Source organism: Cydia strobilella, chromosome 13 (genome assembly GCF_947568885.1).
Source record: "Cydia strobilella chromosome 13, ilCydStro3.1, whole genome shotgun sequence".
In the NCBI taxonomy this organism is placed as follows: domain Eukaryota; kingdom Metazoa; phylum Arthropoda; class Insecta; order Lepidoptera; family Tortricidae; genus Cydia; species Cydia strobilella.
In genome coordinates this window covers 14,541,211-14,558,479 of record NC_086053.1, presented here as the reverse complement: position 1 = coordinate 14,558,479, position 17,269 = coordinate 14,541,211, and the positions used below count along the sequence as shown (strand labels likewise).

Genomic DNA, 17,269 nt, shown 5'->3' with positions numbered 1-17,269 from the left:
TTATCGACAAGCGACAATGTGGTACCTTTCGGTTGAGAACGTCACATATGTGCACAATCCCAACAGCGATTAATTTTTATCTCTTAGTGCGCAATCTAAAACACATAAATTATAGTCATTATCTTCATGGTGTATGGGTGAATTACCTTGTTATGGTGTTACATGGGGTGATAAGTGGATGGTCAAGTGTTTATCACGATTGTTACAGTCCTATTGACGTCATAAAGTAGCTTTTGCTGAAAAACACTCGATGCCTACTGACATAACCTTTTGGCTTGTATTATATGACAGTTAGACCTGCGGCGGTCGCATTTTTATCGCTTGTCACCATGCCTGTCACGTTCTAACAAGTATGTAAGTGTAAAAGTGACGGGCATACAGGCGATAAAAATGGAACCATGCTGCGCCCGCTGGTGACGGACATTCAATTTTGATTGGCGTGTACTATCAACGATTGTCATCTTTACCAGCCCCCCCCCAACCCAGAATCCCCCCCCCCTCAGAATCTGTAGAACTCCTATTTATCGTAGTTCGTATTATTAGACCGCAGTTTGACTTCTGATCCTTGTAGATGGTGTTCCTAGGCTTCAAGAAACCCAATGTTGCCAGGGTGAAACGTGGTATCGTTACCCCGCACCAGCCCTTTGAAGTTCCTTCATGTTTTTATTGTTTTATTATTTTAAACATCTTACATGGTGAAATTATATGTATCCACTGTGCAAAATTAATCATTACTGATTTACTAACTACTACAAGTCTTTACTGTATAAACTAGTGGCTCTGTGAGCTGTTTTAGAACTCGCGAGCATAGCTTAAAACTGAATAAATGTATGGCTCCGCCATTATGAAAAAAAAAAAAATTGATCATCGAACTGCTCACATAATTTCATGAGAATCGGTTGAGAATTGCGACCTGTAAAGGAGAACATTCGGACATACGAAAGCATTTTTGTCTGAAACGGAGACCTTAGCTGACGCTCGGTCAAAGAACATTCATAAATCATAATGTTCGATACAACATACTCAGAAACTGCGTCAATCTAGCAAGAATGCGAGATTTATGTATGTGTCAAATGAATTGTGAACATAGCGCGCACCAAGGTCTCCCATGGAATACTAATGATTCAGACAATCGAGGAGGTGAACGGACAATGGTACAGGCGAGGAATCAAGTGTACATTAGATATATTACGAATATATTAACTATATAGTCATCTTCAATATCTTCTACTAGAATACACTAAAGGCAGGCGTGACTCACTCCGCGATTTCGTCGCGCCGCTACAAGTACATGCGGCCGCCCCCAATTCTGGGGTCTAGCCATGGTAATTGCCGCGCAACGCTATGTTATGGACGCCTGTTCGCGCTTGCGCCACCTAGCGGTCATATCTGTCATAATACACGCGTTTTGTTAGAGAGAATTTTCTGTACCTAGTACTATTATTTATTCTGTGCTTTAGCACCTTGTACCTTTAGGTACAAGTTGGAAGTTGGAACCCAACCGCAGACGACGTGTCGTCGCGGTAACGTCGTGGCGTCATGTCGCTGTGCTACGATGTCGAACCCGACTGCAGATGGTAGCGTCATATCCAGTTGGTTCCGAGTGAGGGAGGCACTACTGCGGCGGTATCATGGTCGCATTTGTCATGTCATGCGTCACTTTCGCATAATGATGCTGATAAAAAAACAGCATCTTAGCCCTACTGATCTGCGGTCAGGCGACAGCGTCGTCTGCCGCTCTTCGATACGTCACAACTACGAATGGTATTTCATAGAAATACATAGAAACCAGTAATGTCGCAGCGACACGTCGGCTGCTGCTGTCGTCTGCGGTGGGGTTCCAACTTGTGCCTTAATTGTAAAACACCCTCTAACCTCTAATCAATAAGTTCCAAGAACCAGCTCATTAAAGCTAATTAGTACAATGATCCCCGTCGTTAGCGCAAATTGCACGTTGTATACCGGGTCCTTAATTACAAGCTCGGGAATTATAATACAACTATTCAAAAGTATGTAGTTAGCAGCCGCTGTAGCACGGGACTAGTATAATTTCACGGGAATAGTAAAGTAAGTGCAAACACCAGTAACACCAAATAGCACCAGCAGTAGTGCAAGTAGCACCAGTAACGGAGAAGATAAGAAGTAGTAGGTTAGCGTGGTATGGGCATGTGATGAGGAGGGATGAATGCCATATAGGCAAAAGAATGTTAGGGATGAATGTTGATGGACGGAGAGCGAATGGTAGACCCAAAAAGCGATGGATGGATTGTGTGAAAGAGGATATGAGAAAGAAAGGAGTGAGTGCTGAGGTGACGAAAGATAGAGGAGAATGGAAGAGAAAAACATGTTGTGCCGACCCCACATAACGTGGGATAAGGGCAGGAAGAAGAAGAAGAAGAAGTAAAGTAAGTGCAAAACTGGTTAGAGCATTCTCTTTTTTTAAAAACCTTTTTTTTGTATAAAATGGAAAAACTATTATATCATGATTTCATTTCCCATCCCTTATTTATATACGAAAATAATGCCAAACTTGACCTAATAACTTCATACCTATAGGTAGAAACGTTCAAGTAGGAAGTCGCGCGCGAGTACGCAAGTCATGCTTGAGGGTATGGTTTAGATTCAATAATTTTAATATGTTTAGAGTACCTGTTTATCTTACACTTATTTAGTACTTAACTAGATCCAGCACTCAGTTTCAAAGTCATTTAACTGGTCCACATAATTATATCAGTCGTAACTAATTTCTTTAATGCTTGGCGCCAGCAAACTGGATTTCTGTTTTACGGTCTAGGCTGAGATTGTCCTTAAGAAAGTTGATGTAAGCCGCTTATAACCTGATGTGGAGGTAATTATTTATTATTAAATTAATCTTCCATTTTAAGGAGAACAATAATTGATGCCACGAGGCACACATCGATAGAAGTGCTTAAAAGGGTGCAACATAGGTACCTACCTGATACTAGTATATTATTATAATTGTTAGTTTTATAATTGTTAGTTTTTCATAATTTGTATTGTTTTTGATTTATCATTGTTGACATTTTATAATTATATGTTTGCATGCCGAACAATTGACGATCGTCATATAAATTCATATAAGTAGTTTAGTGTAAGAATAATTTATATTGTAATTTATCATTATGAAATAAATAAACTAAACTAAACTAAAGTTATTATTTCCTTACAACATATTACGATAATACAGCATAGTACTAGATATAAGATTGTATTTTAAGTATGTTACTTGAATTGAAACAAATATTCCATCGGCGTCACAGTTCTCTGACCAGTTTTGAACCTTATTGCTATGAGATAAGGCCCAGCGACTGGTCGGGTAAGTGTGTTGCTGCATGTTAGTACCTACACCTTTCATAGTAGATTAAGGAAGAATGTTAAGTGCTAACGTTCGCCAACAAACTGTCATGCAGTTTGGCATAAAAAAATCTCTGCTGAATATTACTGTGTGTTTTTTATTGAGTAAATAATTAAAAAAAAAACGCATTCAAATAGGTACATATACCTTACTTAGTCACGCACTAACAAGCTTTAAGGATGACTCACGTTAGACCGGGCCGTGTCCGGGCCGGAGCTTTCGGCGCTTACTTTTCTATGACATGACAGGTGATCACGTGATGCTTTCCATAGAAGACGAAGCGCCGGAATCTCCGGCATGGATACGGCCCGGTCTAACGTGAGTCATCCTTTAATCCTACCTGCTACTACCTAGCTACCTACTTACTAGTGCGTGCACGACTGTACTAGTCATTAGTCAGCTCAATTTGCGCAGGCGGCAGACTGCCGGCGCCAGCGCCGCGGATTGACGCGGATAATATCCATCGATCAGCAGGCGAAAGTAACCCGTTACATGATGATTTGATGATCTTTGTAGGTTTTATATTCTCTTTTTTTACCCTCGACGCTAAAAAGCGGTAATTATATTATAAGTTTAAAATGCCTATGAATTGTAGACATTCGTTTCATATTAGTTTTAAAAATCACAACCTGTATAATTAACATAGCGAAACCAAAAAAAAATGAAATACATAAATTGAATCAAGAGATAAATTCTATATATCTAATTATTGAATCTGCTTCGGGAGAATCGGTTGAGAAATGCGAGTTGTAGAGGGCATAAAACAGGGTGAATGTACCCAGGGAACGCTGACCAGAAAAAAAGACATCGCGATGTACTTAGCGCTCTCGCATGATTAAACAATCGCCTAACCGTCTGGACCAGTTAATGTGACGTGTTTTTTAGCAAAAAGTTGTCGGTTATTCATATATAAGGGCGACTGATTTTGCGAAGAAATGTGAAAGCGCCTTATTGAGAACCGATACGAGTATGGTCACGACCACCTCTTACAACGGTGGTACCAATTTATATTTTTAAAACGAACAGAAGTGTAACTATACTGATGAAATTATCCTTTCAGAGAAAAAGACGGTTTGCACGTACGCAAGTTTCTTACAAATTATATTTGTTACAGAACGGCCTCCTATCCTCCCTACCCTACCTGGGCAAGTACCTGTGCGCGCTAGCTTCATCCGTGCTGGCAGACAGCCTTCGTCGAAGCGGCAGGATGTCTACCACATTGGCCAGGAAGCTGTTCACCGGTTTCGCTGTCGGACTACCCGGTAAGATCTTACCTGGGCAAGTATCTATGTTCGCCCTGTCAGTGCTCGCCGACAGCCTCCGTCGAAGCGGTAAGCTGTCCACCACATCGGCCAAGGAAGCTGTGCACCGGCTTCGCTGTCGGACTACCCGGTAAGATCTTACCTGGGCAAGTATCTATGTTCGCCCTGTCAGTGCTCGCCGACAGCCTCCGTCGAAGCGGTAAGCTGTCCACTACATCGGCCAAGGAAGCTGTGCACCGGCTTCGCTGTCGGAGTACCCGGTAAGCTGGAACTGTCATCTGCATCACCAATATTCTGTGTTCGTAGCAGTTCGTGTAGACGTAAATCTCGAGAATAGAAGAAAGTAACAACAAGCTAGTATTATTGCCAGTAACAATCTGGGGCCCTATTCGAGATGCACAACTGTCAGTTTCGGCTTCAACATCAGTTCAACAGTGGAATGAATCATTTGTTCATCAACTGTGGAAAGTATCATTTGGTTGTACACCAAAACTCATTCATTGAAAAAATTATGCAACAAAAATCAACTTTGTTTTCTTACTACTATACGGTTTAAAATGGCTCTGAACTCTGCGTGGTTCGGTTTGGTTTCGTTGTCACCTAACTGTGGATTGCTAATGTCAAATTTACCTATTTGACAACACACGATTTCTTCCATTCAACTGAAGTTCAACACGAAACGTCACTTAACGCATGTCGAATACCGCTCCAGGCTATTCACGTTGATGACAATAGATACCTATAATACTAGCTTCTTAAGAACACACTAATGAAGAAGAAATTATCTTACTTATCGCTGTTTGTTTATCTTCAACAATGGACTAGAGAGTCCTATCTACGTAGGTAGACCTATCTACGCGTAGAACTTAAGGTTATCATTTAGTTGAAGAGATAGACCTATATTTATATCCCTTGCTATATATCTTAACTTCTTAAGGTATAAAACTCCTAAATTTCAAAACAATTTCTTGTTAAGCAATAGGTACTAATGAGATGAGGTATTTTCAATCAGGTTTGCGAATTAAATAGGTAACTGTGGACGATGATACCTGTAATGGGTACAAAATGACTTTCTGTACCTTACACAAATTAACAACGTACATTTATTTCCAGGAGTCCTAATGGTCGCACAAGCGTTCTTCGGCCACGACCGAGTATGGTCGGTCGCCATCTTCACCATCGCTCTCACCATCAACGGGGCAGTCACCGCCGGCTACCTCGGCAATGGACTCGACATCGCTCCCAACTTCAGCGGTGAGTACATTATACTGGTGACACGAGTCAGTATCTACCAGGAGTCCTGGTCGCGCAAGCGTTCTTCGGCCACAACCGAGTATGATCGGTCGCTATCTTCACCATCAATGGGGCTGTCACCGCTGGTTACCTTGGCAATGGACTTGACATCACACCTATCTTTAGTGGTCAGTATCAGTCATCATAATCTTGGCTGCCATATTTTAGGCCAATGAAAATCCATTTCAAGCAGTTGGACTATAAAAAATTAAAAACTGAAGTTTTTAGCGTTTACGTATGAAGCGTATGACGGAAGGTTTATCTACAAGTCGTTACCTACTTGCTCTGAACGAAATCATAGGTTTTTTAGAAAAAGTTTAACCCCCCGGGCGCAACTTTTCTCTAGAACATACCATTTGTACATAGTATATATGTAGTAAAAAATTCAACGCATTGCCTGAGTACAGAGAAAAGGTACCCCACGTCCGTACAAATTTACAGAATTTTTTTATGTCTTTTCTCTGCAGCTGTCTGTACAAGAGGAATCCACGGGATTTTGACCGGAACATCAGTAATTTACAATCATGGTGCATATAAATAATTGTTTGTTATTACCACAGGAACCATTTTCGGGATGGCGAACACGTTGTCTTCGATCGGCGGGTGGCTGTCTACCTTCATGGTCGGAGAACTTACCAAACAACATGTAAGTAAATGCAATAATTCACTTAAAAAAAAAAATTATGACACTTGATTTCTCAAAAATAGGGGCACGATTCAGCTGCTTACTAAATAAAGTCCATATGAATTTTAAGTCCTTTGTATTTATTTGACATCGGATATTTTTCTTAAAAATTTAAAATGTTACAAATGCAAACAAACCCAAGCGGCTTTTTAGATTGTAGCTTTCGTTACACTTGGCGTGTTTTCTCCATCACACTGATTTTTATAAAAAAATAATTTCTCACTGACATAAAGTTGGTAGATAATTGTGTTTAGTCTTTATTAAAAATTTCGTCGTCATATGAACACGAACCACGACCCAACGAGTGCCGGAAAGAACTCAAAACATTACGATATATTTTATACTTTTTCGATTAATTTATTATTAAATTGAATTACGAAGTGTCTTATACTAAAATTTTCTTCCACAGAACACGTACGCACAATGGCAGATAGTCTTCTTCATCCTAGCGGGCGTGTACGCGGTGGGAGCGCTCAGTTTCACCATCTTCGGGTCCGGCGAGCTGCAGCCCTGGAACGCGCGCCAGCCAACCAGGGAGCAGGAACCTCTCAACGATACGGAGAAGGCGTAAGACAGAAGATATACTCTTAGAACCACCCCACACACATCTTTTGAGCGTCGGCATCATAGACATAGTATATACAAGTAGTTATAGACGCGCCACCGAGCGACCGGGGGTAAGAGAAAAAATATTCATATAAAATTTGGGCAGCATAGGATTTTTTCTCTTTCACTTATAAATTGCGGTATTTCGCCATCGCCTATGACGTATGATGCCACCCGGTCGGTGATAAGGACAAAGCATGGCACAATTTTCTTTATAGGAATCGCAATAAGACTATCTTTCTCTATCAATGAGTGTCAGGCCCTTGGTCGGCATCTAGTTAGCGCTATGGAAAATGGCGTCGCTGCGCAGTTGCACCAACGAGCAGCAGCCATACAGTTGACTAGACGCCGACGCTCGGGAGACGCTAGTGTGGGGTGACCCTTAAGCTGTGTTTTAATTTATATTCAAACTGTACGTAAACTTGAATGTAGTAAAATATGGACCATGTTTTTGCTAGAACAGCTAATGATATTAAAGGGATTATTTTTTTAACATCATAACACAAAGGTTAGATTGATATTAACATTTTAAATAGGTATGAAGTTTTTTTTTTTCAATTACTTTTGTTACAATTTTCAAAGTTTTTGTTCTACTAAAAACAACTCATGATATACTAGATTAGTAGTTTCATATGTTACTGTAATAATCTCTTTAATTATAAAGTAAAAGTACGTTTAATGTAAAATTTTGTTTTATAGCTACAAAACATCAGTTAAAACAACATTTCCCTTTAAACTAACAAAATTTTTCGATTATATTTTGTCAAATCAAAATATTCGATCGATTAAAATCAAGCGTAAGAAAATATTCTTACCACTACACGCAAAAACGGTAACTACATTTTCTGAGCTAAATGAGAAAAAAAGGAAAAACTCAAAAAAAGGCTGTTAAGTATAAGAATGTGATGTATTTATTTACTTTCGGCTAGCGCAGTGAACTACGCATGGTGAGTCCTTTACGCGACCAAGGCAAATATTACTGACACTACTTTTTCAATACTGTAAAGTACTCATGAGTTTGTATGACTATAGTTTGAGTATTTTTAAGATGTCCGAATCGTAAAAAGAGACACCATAAAAAATGAAGTATACTGCTTATCCTCCTAAAGCTCACGGTCCTACCTATGACTTAAATAAGTTCGATAAAATGTAAACCTTCAATAGGAACAGTTAGTTGCATTTGTTTTGTTCCAGGAACAACATAAAATCAACTCATGTTTCTTACACTGAAGATTCAAATTACACTGATAAATTTGCTGGGCCTTAGGCGGGTATAGTAAAATTTGTATTCTAAATCTTTACTTCTATTAAGTAAACTAGGTACTTATTAAAATTGTACAAAACGCGGCTACTTTAATTCGATCATTATTTACAAGAATAAAACTACCTAACGAAATTATACACGTTACGCTAGGTCGGTAGAATGAAGACATTGTATTTTTGCGTAGTTTTCTTGATCAATTTATATACTTTATAATTTTTTTCAAGTAAGAAAATTTTTTGAAAGTGCTTGGTCGCTTAGAGGACATTCGTTCATATGAAACCCGACTCATTGTAAAAATGATTATTTAGATAGATAGTAGAGAAAGGAACGAACAAGTAGTATATTTGCCCTAATACGCATTACCCTATTCGATGTATCATGGCCGAAAAAGAAAGAACTACTGAAGACAGACTACTGAATTTTAACTTTTCAAAAAACCAGAGACATGTAATTATTTCGACGCAAAAATGATGCAAAATATTGTAGATACTGATTTGAGAGCTACAATACAACCATAATTTGTACAATTTTTTTCGTCTTCTTATTCTTTTGTCTTTAAAAGAAGACTTCTGAAACTTGATTTTTTTCTCATGATATATCGTATGTTAGTAGGGTTGTAGAATCGATTAGTTCTGTAATAGCAGTTTTCCACTATTTTTTAACTGATTTTATTTTGACACGTCAAAATGAACTGATAGGTTAAAGGAAAGCTGCAGGGACCAAACAGGGCGAACTATGTGCTTGTAACATACGAATAATAAGTATTTTTTGTATAAATTAACTATTATTTATTTAGCTGCATCTTGTAAGTTCATAGCTAATGTGGTGTAACTGAGCTTGCTAGCATTTCTGTGTAACAACAATCCTTTAACTTTGGACCCCAATGACTACTAAAGTCATCTTGAGTAGCACCCACAGCGCAAAAAATTGTACCAAGTGTTATTGCGTACACTGTCAATATTGTCAATGTAACCTTCATGCTTTCAGCTAAGATCTGTATTGGCATGCTTGCGTCCATTATTTTGGCGTATTAGTGACGTTTTACATGAAGTATGGCGGTCAAAAGATTAAAAAATATGCATCAATCATTTTCGACGGGTAATATGCATGATTACATATCTAGCGGATTTATCAAACTTTTATTTTTCCGTAATGCCTCCACAAATATCAGCGATAATCGCATGCGATTTGCAATACAATGCGGCATTTGATCGATCGATTGAATTCGTTCCTTCTACTAAGCCAGCAATTATCTAAAATCGCATGCAATTTATTGCAACGTCTGTAGAAGCCTTAAGTAGCAAGCAAGGCTCCCAGTTACACTAACCATAGACAAGTCTCGTTACTTTTACCGTAAGACGTAGATATAAGATATGAGCCATGTTTGAACTAGCTTTATTACAAGGGACGATGCATTAAGTTTGCATTTCGACAGCTGTGATAAAGAGACAGTCTATGGCATATTTTTTCTCTAGAATATTCTGTGCGGTCTCAATTAATTCTTTAGCACACCCAGTTTTTTAGTAGAAAAAGGCGGCAAATTTAAAAAATATAGGCGCGAAGGGTTGTCTTTCCAAAAAATATTAAAATTTCGCGCCTTTTTCTATTGACAAAGTAGATGTGTCTGAGGATATGAACGTACATTTTTTTATCGGTTTTGTAACGGCTACAAGCAGTTCCTAAATTACGATCAGTATTTGGATATGGTTTTAGTCGAATTTTATTTTTCGAATATCATCTCCATAGACAAAATTCGTTCTCCTTCCACTGTTGCAGGGTAAATAAATCCATAGAGTACATTAAAAGCAAAATAGTTATAATAGTAAGTAATTTTATATTTTGTCTATGGAGATGTTGTTTTTAATTTTAAGATTTTTTCTTTTGTAACTAATTTAAATACCTATAAGATAAAATGTAATACTGAATCGTACCATTTTTAATCGAAACATACATTTCATCCAGTTTTATGGACATTTTCTAACAATTTTAATATTTACATATATGTTCCTAACATTTTTTCAAATGTTGTAGGAATTAGTTTAGTATTTATATAAAATTATTCCATTTCTTATCGTTAAATATTTTATTCGAATATGACATGAATGTTTGGCAATAATTCTACATGTATTATTGTATGATAGTTAGTCTGTATGTCTGTATGCGTGACTTCGGCTGAATTAGCATGCTGCAAGTACCGTATTTATCATATTACTGCATGTGTAAAATTGATTTTGAATAAAAGTTCATATTAAAATAAAGATTTTTATTTTTTCCAAGTAACCCGACAAACAATTTGGTAATATCAGTTTGTAAGAATTATTCAATAGTTACTAGAATTTGGCTGTTGTCTGACAAACAAATTTGTCAGTAGAAAAAAGAGCGAAATTTAAAATTTATATTGGACCTCGAAACTTTGCGCTATTTTTTGCCGCATCAAAATTGGTTTGCCAGACTGTTTGTAAGCCAACCCTAATAGCGGTTATACTTATTCCTTGTGTTTTTACCCCAGATACTAAATTACACATAGAGTTAGACCAAGTAAAGTCTGCAACGATTTTGTTAGCATACGCAGTGCAAGTGTTATTTGTACGTCATAATTTTAAAGAAGTTTGACGTTTAAAATAACGCACTGCGTGTGTTTTTAAAATTGTTGCAGACTTCTTGGTCTGACTCTAGCAGCTTCGTATTGATAGGTATAAATAAAAGAGCGTGTAGGTAACTTAGAATAGTTTATTGAAGAAACATTACAAGTAGCACAGCCTAGCTGTCCCTACGAAGCCGCCGCTCCCGCTACCCTACAAGGCAAGGTGACATACATTCTGGTCGCTCCAACAACACTTGAGGATGTACCTTATATCAATACTTCAAATGGGAAAATTCTTTTTCTGTTCTTCGTGCGGAAAGCGTTAACTTTCGGCACGCTGCGCTAAACGAAGTTGCCGCTTTCCGGCCTCAGAACAGAAAAGTAGTTTACCTCCCTTCACATAGTCTGGCAAAACTTTGCCACATCTTTTAGGCCAGGCATTTACTAATAGAAAATCATGCCCCATGAACATTCGAATATTATTTGACTAGTATTTGACAAGGCTGAAAAATGTGTAGTTAACTACAATCATCATCTAAAAGAAAAGTTGAGAAAAACCCTATGCTGAATCGCATTTCGATGAATTAGTAGGTTAGTATATGTACATAGTATAATAAGTTCTTAGGTGTAGCAGTTTGGTAACAATTTGTAGTGGTTGGAGCGACCTCTAATGATTCGATAACAAAACGTGACATTAACACTCGTCTTATCACAGGTTTCTCTATCAATACGAGTAAGTGCAGTTGCGGCAATCTTCTTGGTTTTGTACGTTTATTTACTTGTAACGTAGCCTTTGGCGACTTTAGGACACATCAGATAACAGATAGGATTCTTAATATGTTTTCGCTTAAACCAAGAACATTAACACAAACTGTCGGTGACAAAGCAAAATTTCCGTCTAAGCTTTGCCGACTCCGCGACGCAAACATCAATAATAATACCAGAACGGCAAAATGGTGAAGTCATGTTTCAATCAACCGTCATCAAGAGAAAGCAGCTTGTGTATGGGTGAATACAATTTTTTTTGTCGCTCGTTACCATGGTTACGTTTTCCTGGGTCACTTAAAATTTCAGGATCTTATGGCACTTAAATTTTTTTGTGGCAGTTCTAATCCCTTTCCAATCTTTCCAGGAGGGATAAAAACATTTCTTTCAAATAACTGTAAACTGTTGTCTGATGTTTGACGGGATACAATAGCTAGCCATACACGCACGGATTTGCCCGTCAGATCTGCCTGAAAGATGTGTCTGGCGGAAACATCCGTCAATGTGTGGCGTGAAATAGACACAGATGGGCAGCGGACGGGCATCCGGCGGACAAATCTCAACAACAAGAAATCATGAAATCAACCGTTATACATATTTCTTACTCAATTTTGTTGTTGTGTTGCGGAGGTCAAAAGGCATACAGACGTTAAAAAATTACAAGCCCGATATCCAAGCTCAATCAAAACATGAAACAGTGAACATTGTCGTATTTTTTCAATAAATATCACATGAATGAGTGCATTTAATACTAATATAATTTAATATATGCAGATCTGTATGTAAAACTGTTTAAATAGATATCGTTATGGATCCATGTTTATACTTTTTCGATTTATCTCACGACATTATACAGGTTGACTTGGAAGATAGTATTCAAACTTGAGTCAACCCTGGAGCCATTTCTATTATTTTTGTACTCGGGGCATACTAGAAATGTGTCGGGTACATGACGCTATTTTAACACTTCTGATAGAGCTAAGAAGCCGATATTTGGCATGATAACGTTTGATAACTTAGCTTTAAATTCAACGGTAAATAATACAGATTTCTGCAGGTTATAGCTGCCATACGCGTCACGTCTCCGACAATGTAGACCTTTTTGTTGAATGCCCCACGATGATCCAAAAAATGTATTTCAACAAACTTTCTCAATAATACAATTTAGTTACTAGTGACATAGTCACCCTGCATATAAACGAAGTTTAATTTGAAATCTTAATTCGATTCTCCAACATCTATTTTATAATGTTAGAGCAAATTCTAACTACGTCTACGCGTTGAGCAAAACAATGCTTTACCGTTCTTACAATAAAGTCATATATCGCGTATTTAAACAGTTCCACATACAGACGCACCTAACTACGATTATCTAGTAGTTACAAACTAAATAAATACCAACAGCACTGAATTCGATCCTTAAATATAGCGTTTTGTACTAAGCCTTCCTCTATTCGTACTTGTCCTAGGTTTCTATAACATTATATCATAGGTAGATTAGGGTGGTATTACACACCCGTCCAATTTCTTTGTCCAATGTGTATTTGCGTTTCACATTTTGCTTAGTGAGAGTGAGACGCATTGCACGTTGGTTCAAGAAATTTGACTGGAATACCAACCTTAGGCACCCATTTGAAAGCTTTAAACTTGATCTTTTTTTTAAATTGTCCATCAATAACGAGTCTAGCCATCAGTTAATGGGGAAAATATACTCTGACAAGCCAACCTTGTCATTAGAAAAACCCGCAAATCTGAAAATTTGTATGAGATAGATTCTTCGCGACCACATTTAAAAAAAAATTACTTACAAAGTTGGGTTGCCAGAGTATAGTAAAATACTGATTAAAAATAACTCTAGTTTCGACTTAATGATAAGTCTAACGAAAGGAAATTGCCTAAAATCTACAATGTTACAGAAACCTAGTCCTATATAAGATATATTGGAGTGTTCAAAATTGAAAACTGAATTAAACTTTTTTATAAAATGCATATTAATAAAACTTTATTATTGAGTACAACATGAATGAGAGTTCGCTTGAAGCGAAGAGTAAGCTTAAAAGGGATTGATTTTTAAAATATGGCATGTGTGACTACAAAAATGATCTATATACATTTTATCAATCTCCATTTGGAGTGGTTTGCTTCGCCAGAACAGGTATTGCCTGCCTCTTATTACTAAACGACCTCGCTTACCCTCAGCCGTCATATGATACTCGATCATATTTTATTTCTGCGCTCTTAGCGATATAATGTCTATATCACTTAAAGGCCAAACTATGTGGATTGATATTGGGCTGTAGCCGCTCGCGTCAGTTGACGTCTTTGGCTGTCATAGGTCATATAATCGAGTATCATATGACGGCCGAGGGTAAGGGAGGTCGTTTAGTAATAAGAGGCAGGCAATACCTGTTCTGGCGAAGTAAGTTATTTTCTGTAGTCACAGAAACAGGCTGACAGTAAAGGTTGTTACTATATTACAGTGTTACAGATACTAGTCAACAATGCAAAGCCTTGTTCCCTTCGTTCAACGCAATTCATAAGGAATTTAATGTAATAGTCACCTTTTACGAGTTCACAACGTAGGGGAGAAATGGCATTCTTCAATAAATACGTAGGTATAATTATAAAGTAGACATTTCTAAACAATTATTTTTTTATCTAATGACCAATGGGGCAATCCATGGGTTGTCCCGTACAATCGCATATTATTTCGTATATTCCCCAACCTTTTGTTCACATTTTTTATTTGATGATTACTCGATTAGTTTACTAAGCATTTTTCACATAAAACTTTTATTACCGCAAATTTTTAGAAAATTCGCGTTAGTACAGCACAACGGTAGACAATGTCGTGAAATGAAATTTCTAACCATTTCAGATTAACAAGCTCTCTTAATATGTCCCACCGCCGACGATAGACGAAAAGCGAATTGTAATGAGCGAGTTTTTCTTTTCTTAGAAATGGTCGCGTACTGTGCGGTTTAAGAGGAATTTCCTCCCGCGTACGCTGCGGCTGTGGAATGAGCTCCCTGCCGAGGTTTTCCCGAGGGGCTACAGTATGGGGTTCTTCAAAAAAGGAGTGTACAGGTTTTTAAAGGGTCGGCAACGCGCGTGTAATATCTCTGGTGTTGCAGGCGTTCATAGGCTACGGTAACTGCTTACCATCAGGCGGGCCGTATGCTTGATTGCCACCGACGTGGTATAAAAAAAAAAAAAAAAAAAAAGTACTCTTCGGCAGTGTGAACTCCCAGCAAACTTTTCGATACCCTCGTTTTCGAACTGAGGAAATATTCGCACGCTTTTCCCTTTCTCGTCGCTCGTCAAACAGTTGCCTATATATATCTGCCACCTTGGAATAAAGTTTTTCAAATACTAATGGCGTCATAAACGCATTACAAGCCTGAATTAGCTATGACTCGTTTGTCGTTTTTACTTGTGTATTTGTAAGAAAGGTATAAAACATAATTTAACTAATTCAGACTCGTAAAGTATTATGAATAAGGAGGTACGAGGAACGCCACGCTTATCGTGTGCGGCGCGTACTTTGACGTCCTTGGGCGTCAATACAAGTCGCTTATACAAGTTATTCTAAAATAAGTAACATAGCTAACCTACTAGGCTATTATAGTCTGCATCTTCTCAAATGACTTTTTCGCCTAAGGCGGTAATCTGTTAAAAAACATTGTTCCTTTTATGCGAGCGGTCGCCCATTGTGCACCATTGAATCTGAGCGCGTGCTATTGTCAGAGACAATGTACACAATGGTCTTAGGCGAAAAAGTCATTTGAGAAGATGCAAAATTAATACGATTGTTCTTTTGGACATTATAACATTTTAATAAATGAAGTATTTTTTTAACAATATCACGCCATTTCTCCCCTGCTTTAATAAATATTAATACTAGAAACAATGAACAACACCAATTAAACAACAATTTGGTCAATTGACAGACATGATTGCCTTACACCTGTCAAATAATCACAATTTGACAGGCGTGTTTAAAATAAGATAACAATACGGGCCTGCCTCATATACCAAGAGAAAATAAAGAAATCATAAAATACACATACTAGTTATCTAATAAAAAATATTAAAAATCGCATCTTTTTGATCACTCGATATCGATAGAGTTAAACCAAGAAAAGTCTTCAACGATTTTGATCGCATACGCAGTGTAATTTGTACGTCACAATTTCATAGAAGTTTAACGTTTAAAATAACACTTGCACTGGGTGTGCTATCCAAATTGTTGCAGACTTTTCTTTGGCTAACGATATAATCCTGTTTTAATTTTGTTTTATTTAAAAGCATGATTTTTGTTGTGTTGTGCCGCTAATAAGCCGTCATATATTGGGTAGACTTTGACCACGCTAACTTTGCACGAAATTTGCAAAAAATTATCCATATTTGACGTAGGACTTGGCATGAAAACTTAGCGTGGTCCGACTCTACATCAACTTTTTCTTGTTACACGTTGCCATGGTTACATAAGTCGAGGCAGGCCGTTAAAATAACATAAGTATAATTAGTTTTTTTTTAAACTTCTAATTGACATAATTAATATTGATGTGACAATTGTTTTGGTATATTTTGTACCATATTTGACTTAACAACGCATATAACATGAGATTAGTTAAGTTTATAAACCATTGAGAATAACTAAAAAACATATGTACACAGATAAATGAGAAATATTTCCAGTTAACTTGTTGATTTAAAAGTGTTAAAATATACCTTTATCAGATTATTATTGCGTTAAATTGGAAACTTAATATCAAAATGTTTCTTTAGTTATATCAGATTCAATATAATTTTTTTGTAGAATATTTATTAAATTGGACGCTGACTATGTACACTTTCGTGATTAATATGAAATCTCGTGTTAAAAATATTACAGACGACGAGATGTTTCTTCACCAGGCGGCCTAGCCAAGGTGACAATCGCTATCGCTTCGCCATCGAATCGCTTTGTGTCTCTCTATCTCTCTATCACTCTTCTTAGTGTGACAGTGACAGTTGCTTATCGTTCGCTACGTAGCGTTAGCGATTGGCATTTTGTCTACGGGGCCAGGGTCACTAAGACAGTTAAAAAAAAAAATCTCTTCTGTACTCAAAAGTTAAGGAGTACACCTTAATTATTTTGAACACCAATCTTAAGATAGGGAATATTACGCGAAACTCTGCGTAGAGGGCGCCACTACCACAATCTGAGGATCTATCGAAACAAGAAAATCGAAATTTCGTTATCTAACAACTCTGTCACTTGCATATTCGAGCGATAAAAAGGCAGATAGCGAAATTTCGGATTCGCGTTTCCCGGTAGGTCCTATAAACCATGGAGACTATATAAAGGAGCCAAATCTCTATGTATGAAAAGTGTCCATCAAAAAACAGTAATTAGGCGGCGCCACCATACACCGAAATACTACCAAAA

The 17,269-nt window shown here is 37.5% G+C and overlaps 1 protein-coding gene across 1 annotated transcript in view; it reads left to right on the top strand.

The window, feature by feature from the left end:
- Nucleotides 1-10,443, top strand: part of LOC134746803 (sialin) — a 67,795-nt gene extending 57,352 nt beyond the window's left edge. Inside the window, exons 9-12 of the mRNA XM_063681355.1 lie at nt 4,491-4,638; nt 5,752-5,892; nt 6,492-6,577; nt 7,026-10,443. Coding sequence (XP_063537425.1) covers nt 4,491-4,638; nt 5,752-5,892; nt 6,492-6,577; nt 7,026-7,187 — 537 coding nt within the window. The 3' untranslated portion in view covers nt 7,188-10,443. The remainder of the gene's footprint in view (nt 1-4,490; nt 4,639-5,751; nt 5,893-6,491; nt 6,578-7,025) is intronic.
- Nucleotides 10,444-17,269: the final 6,826 nt, after the last annotated feature.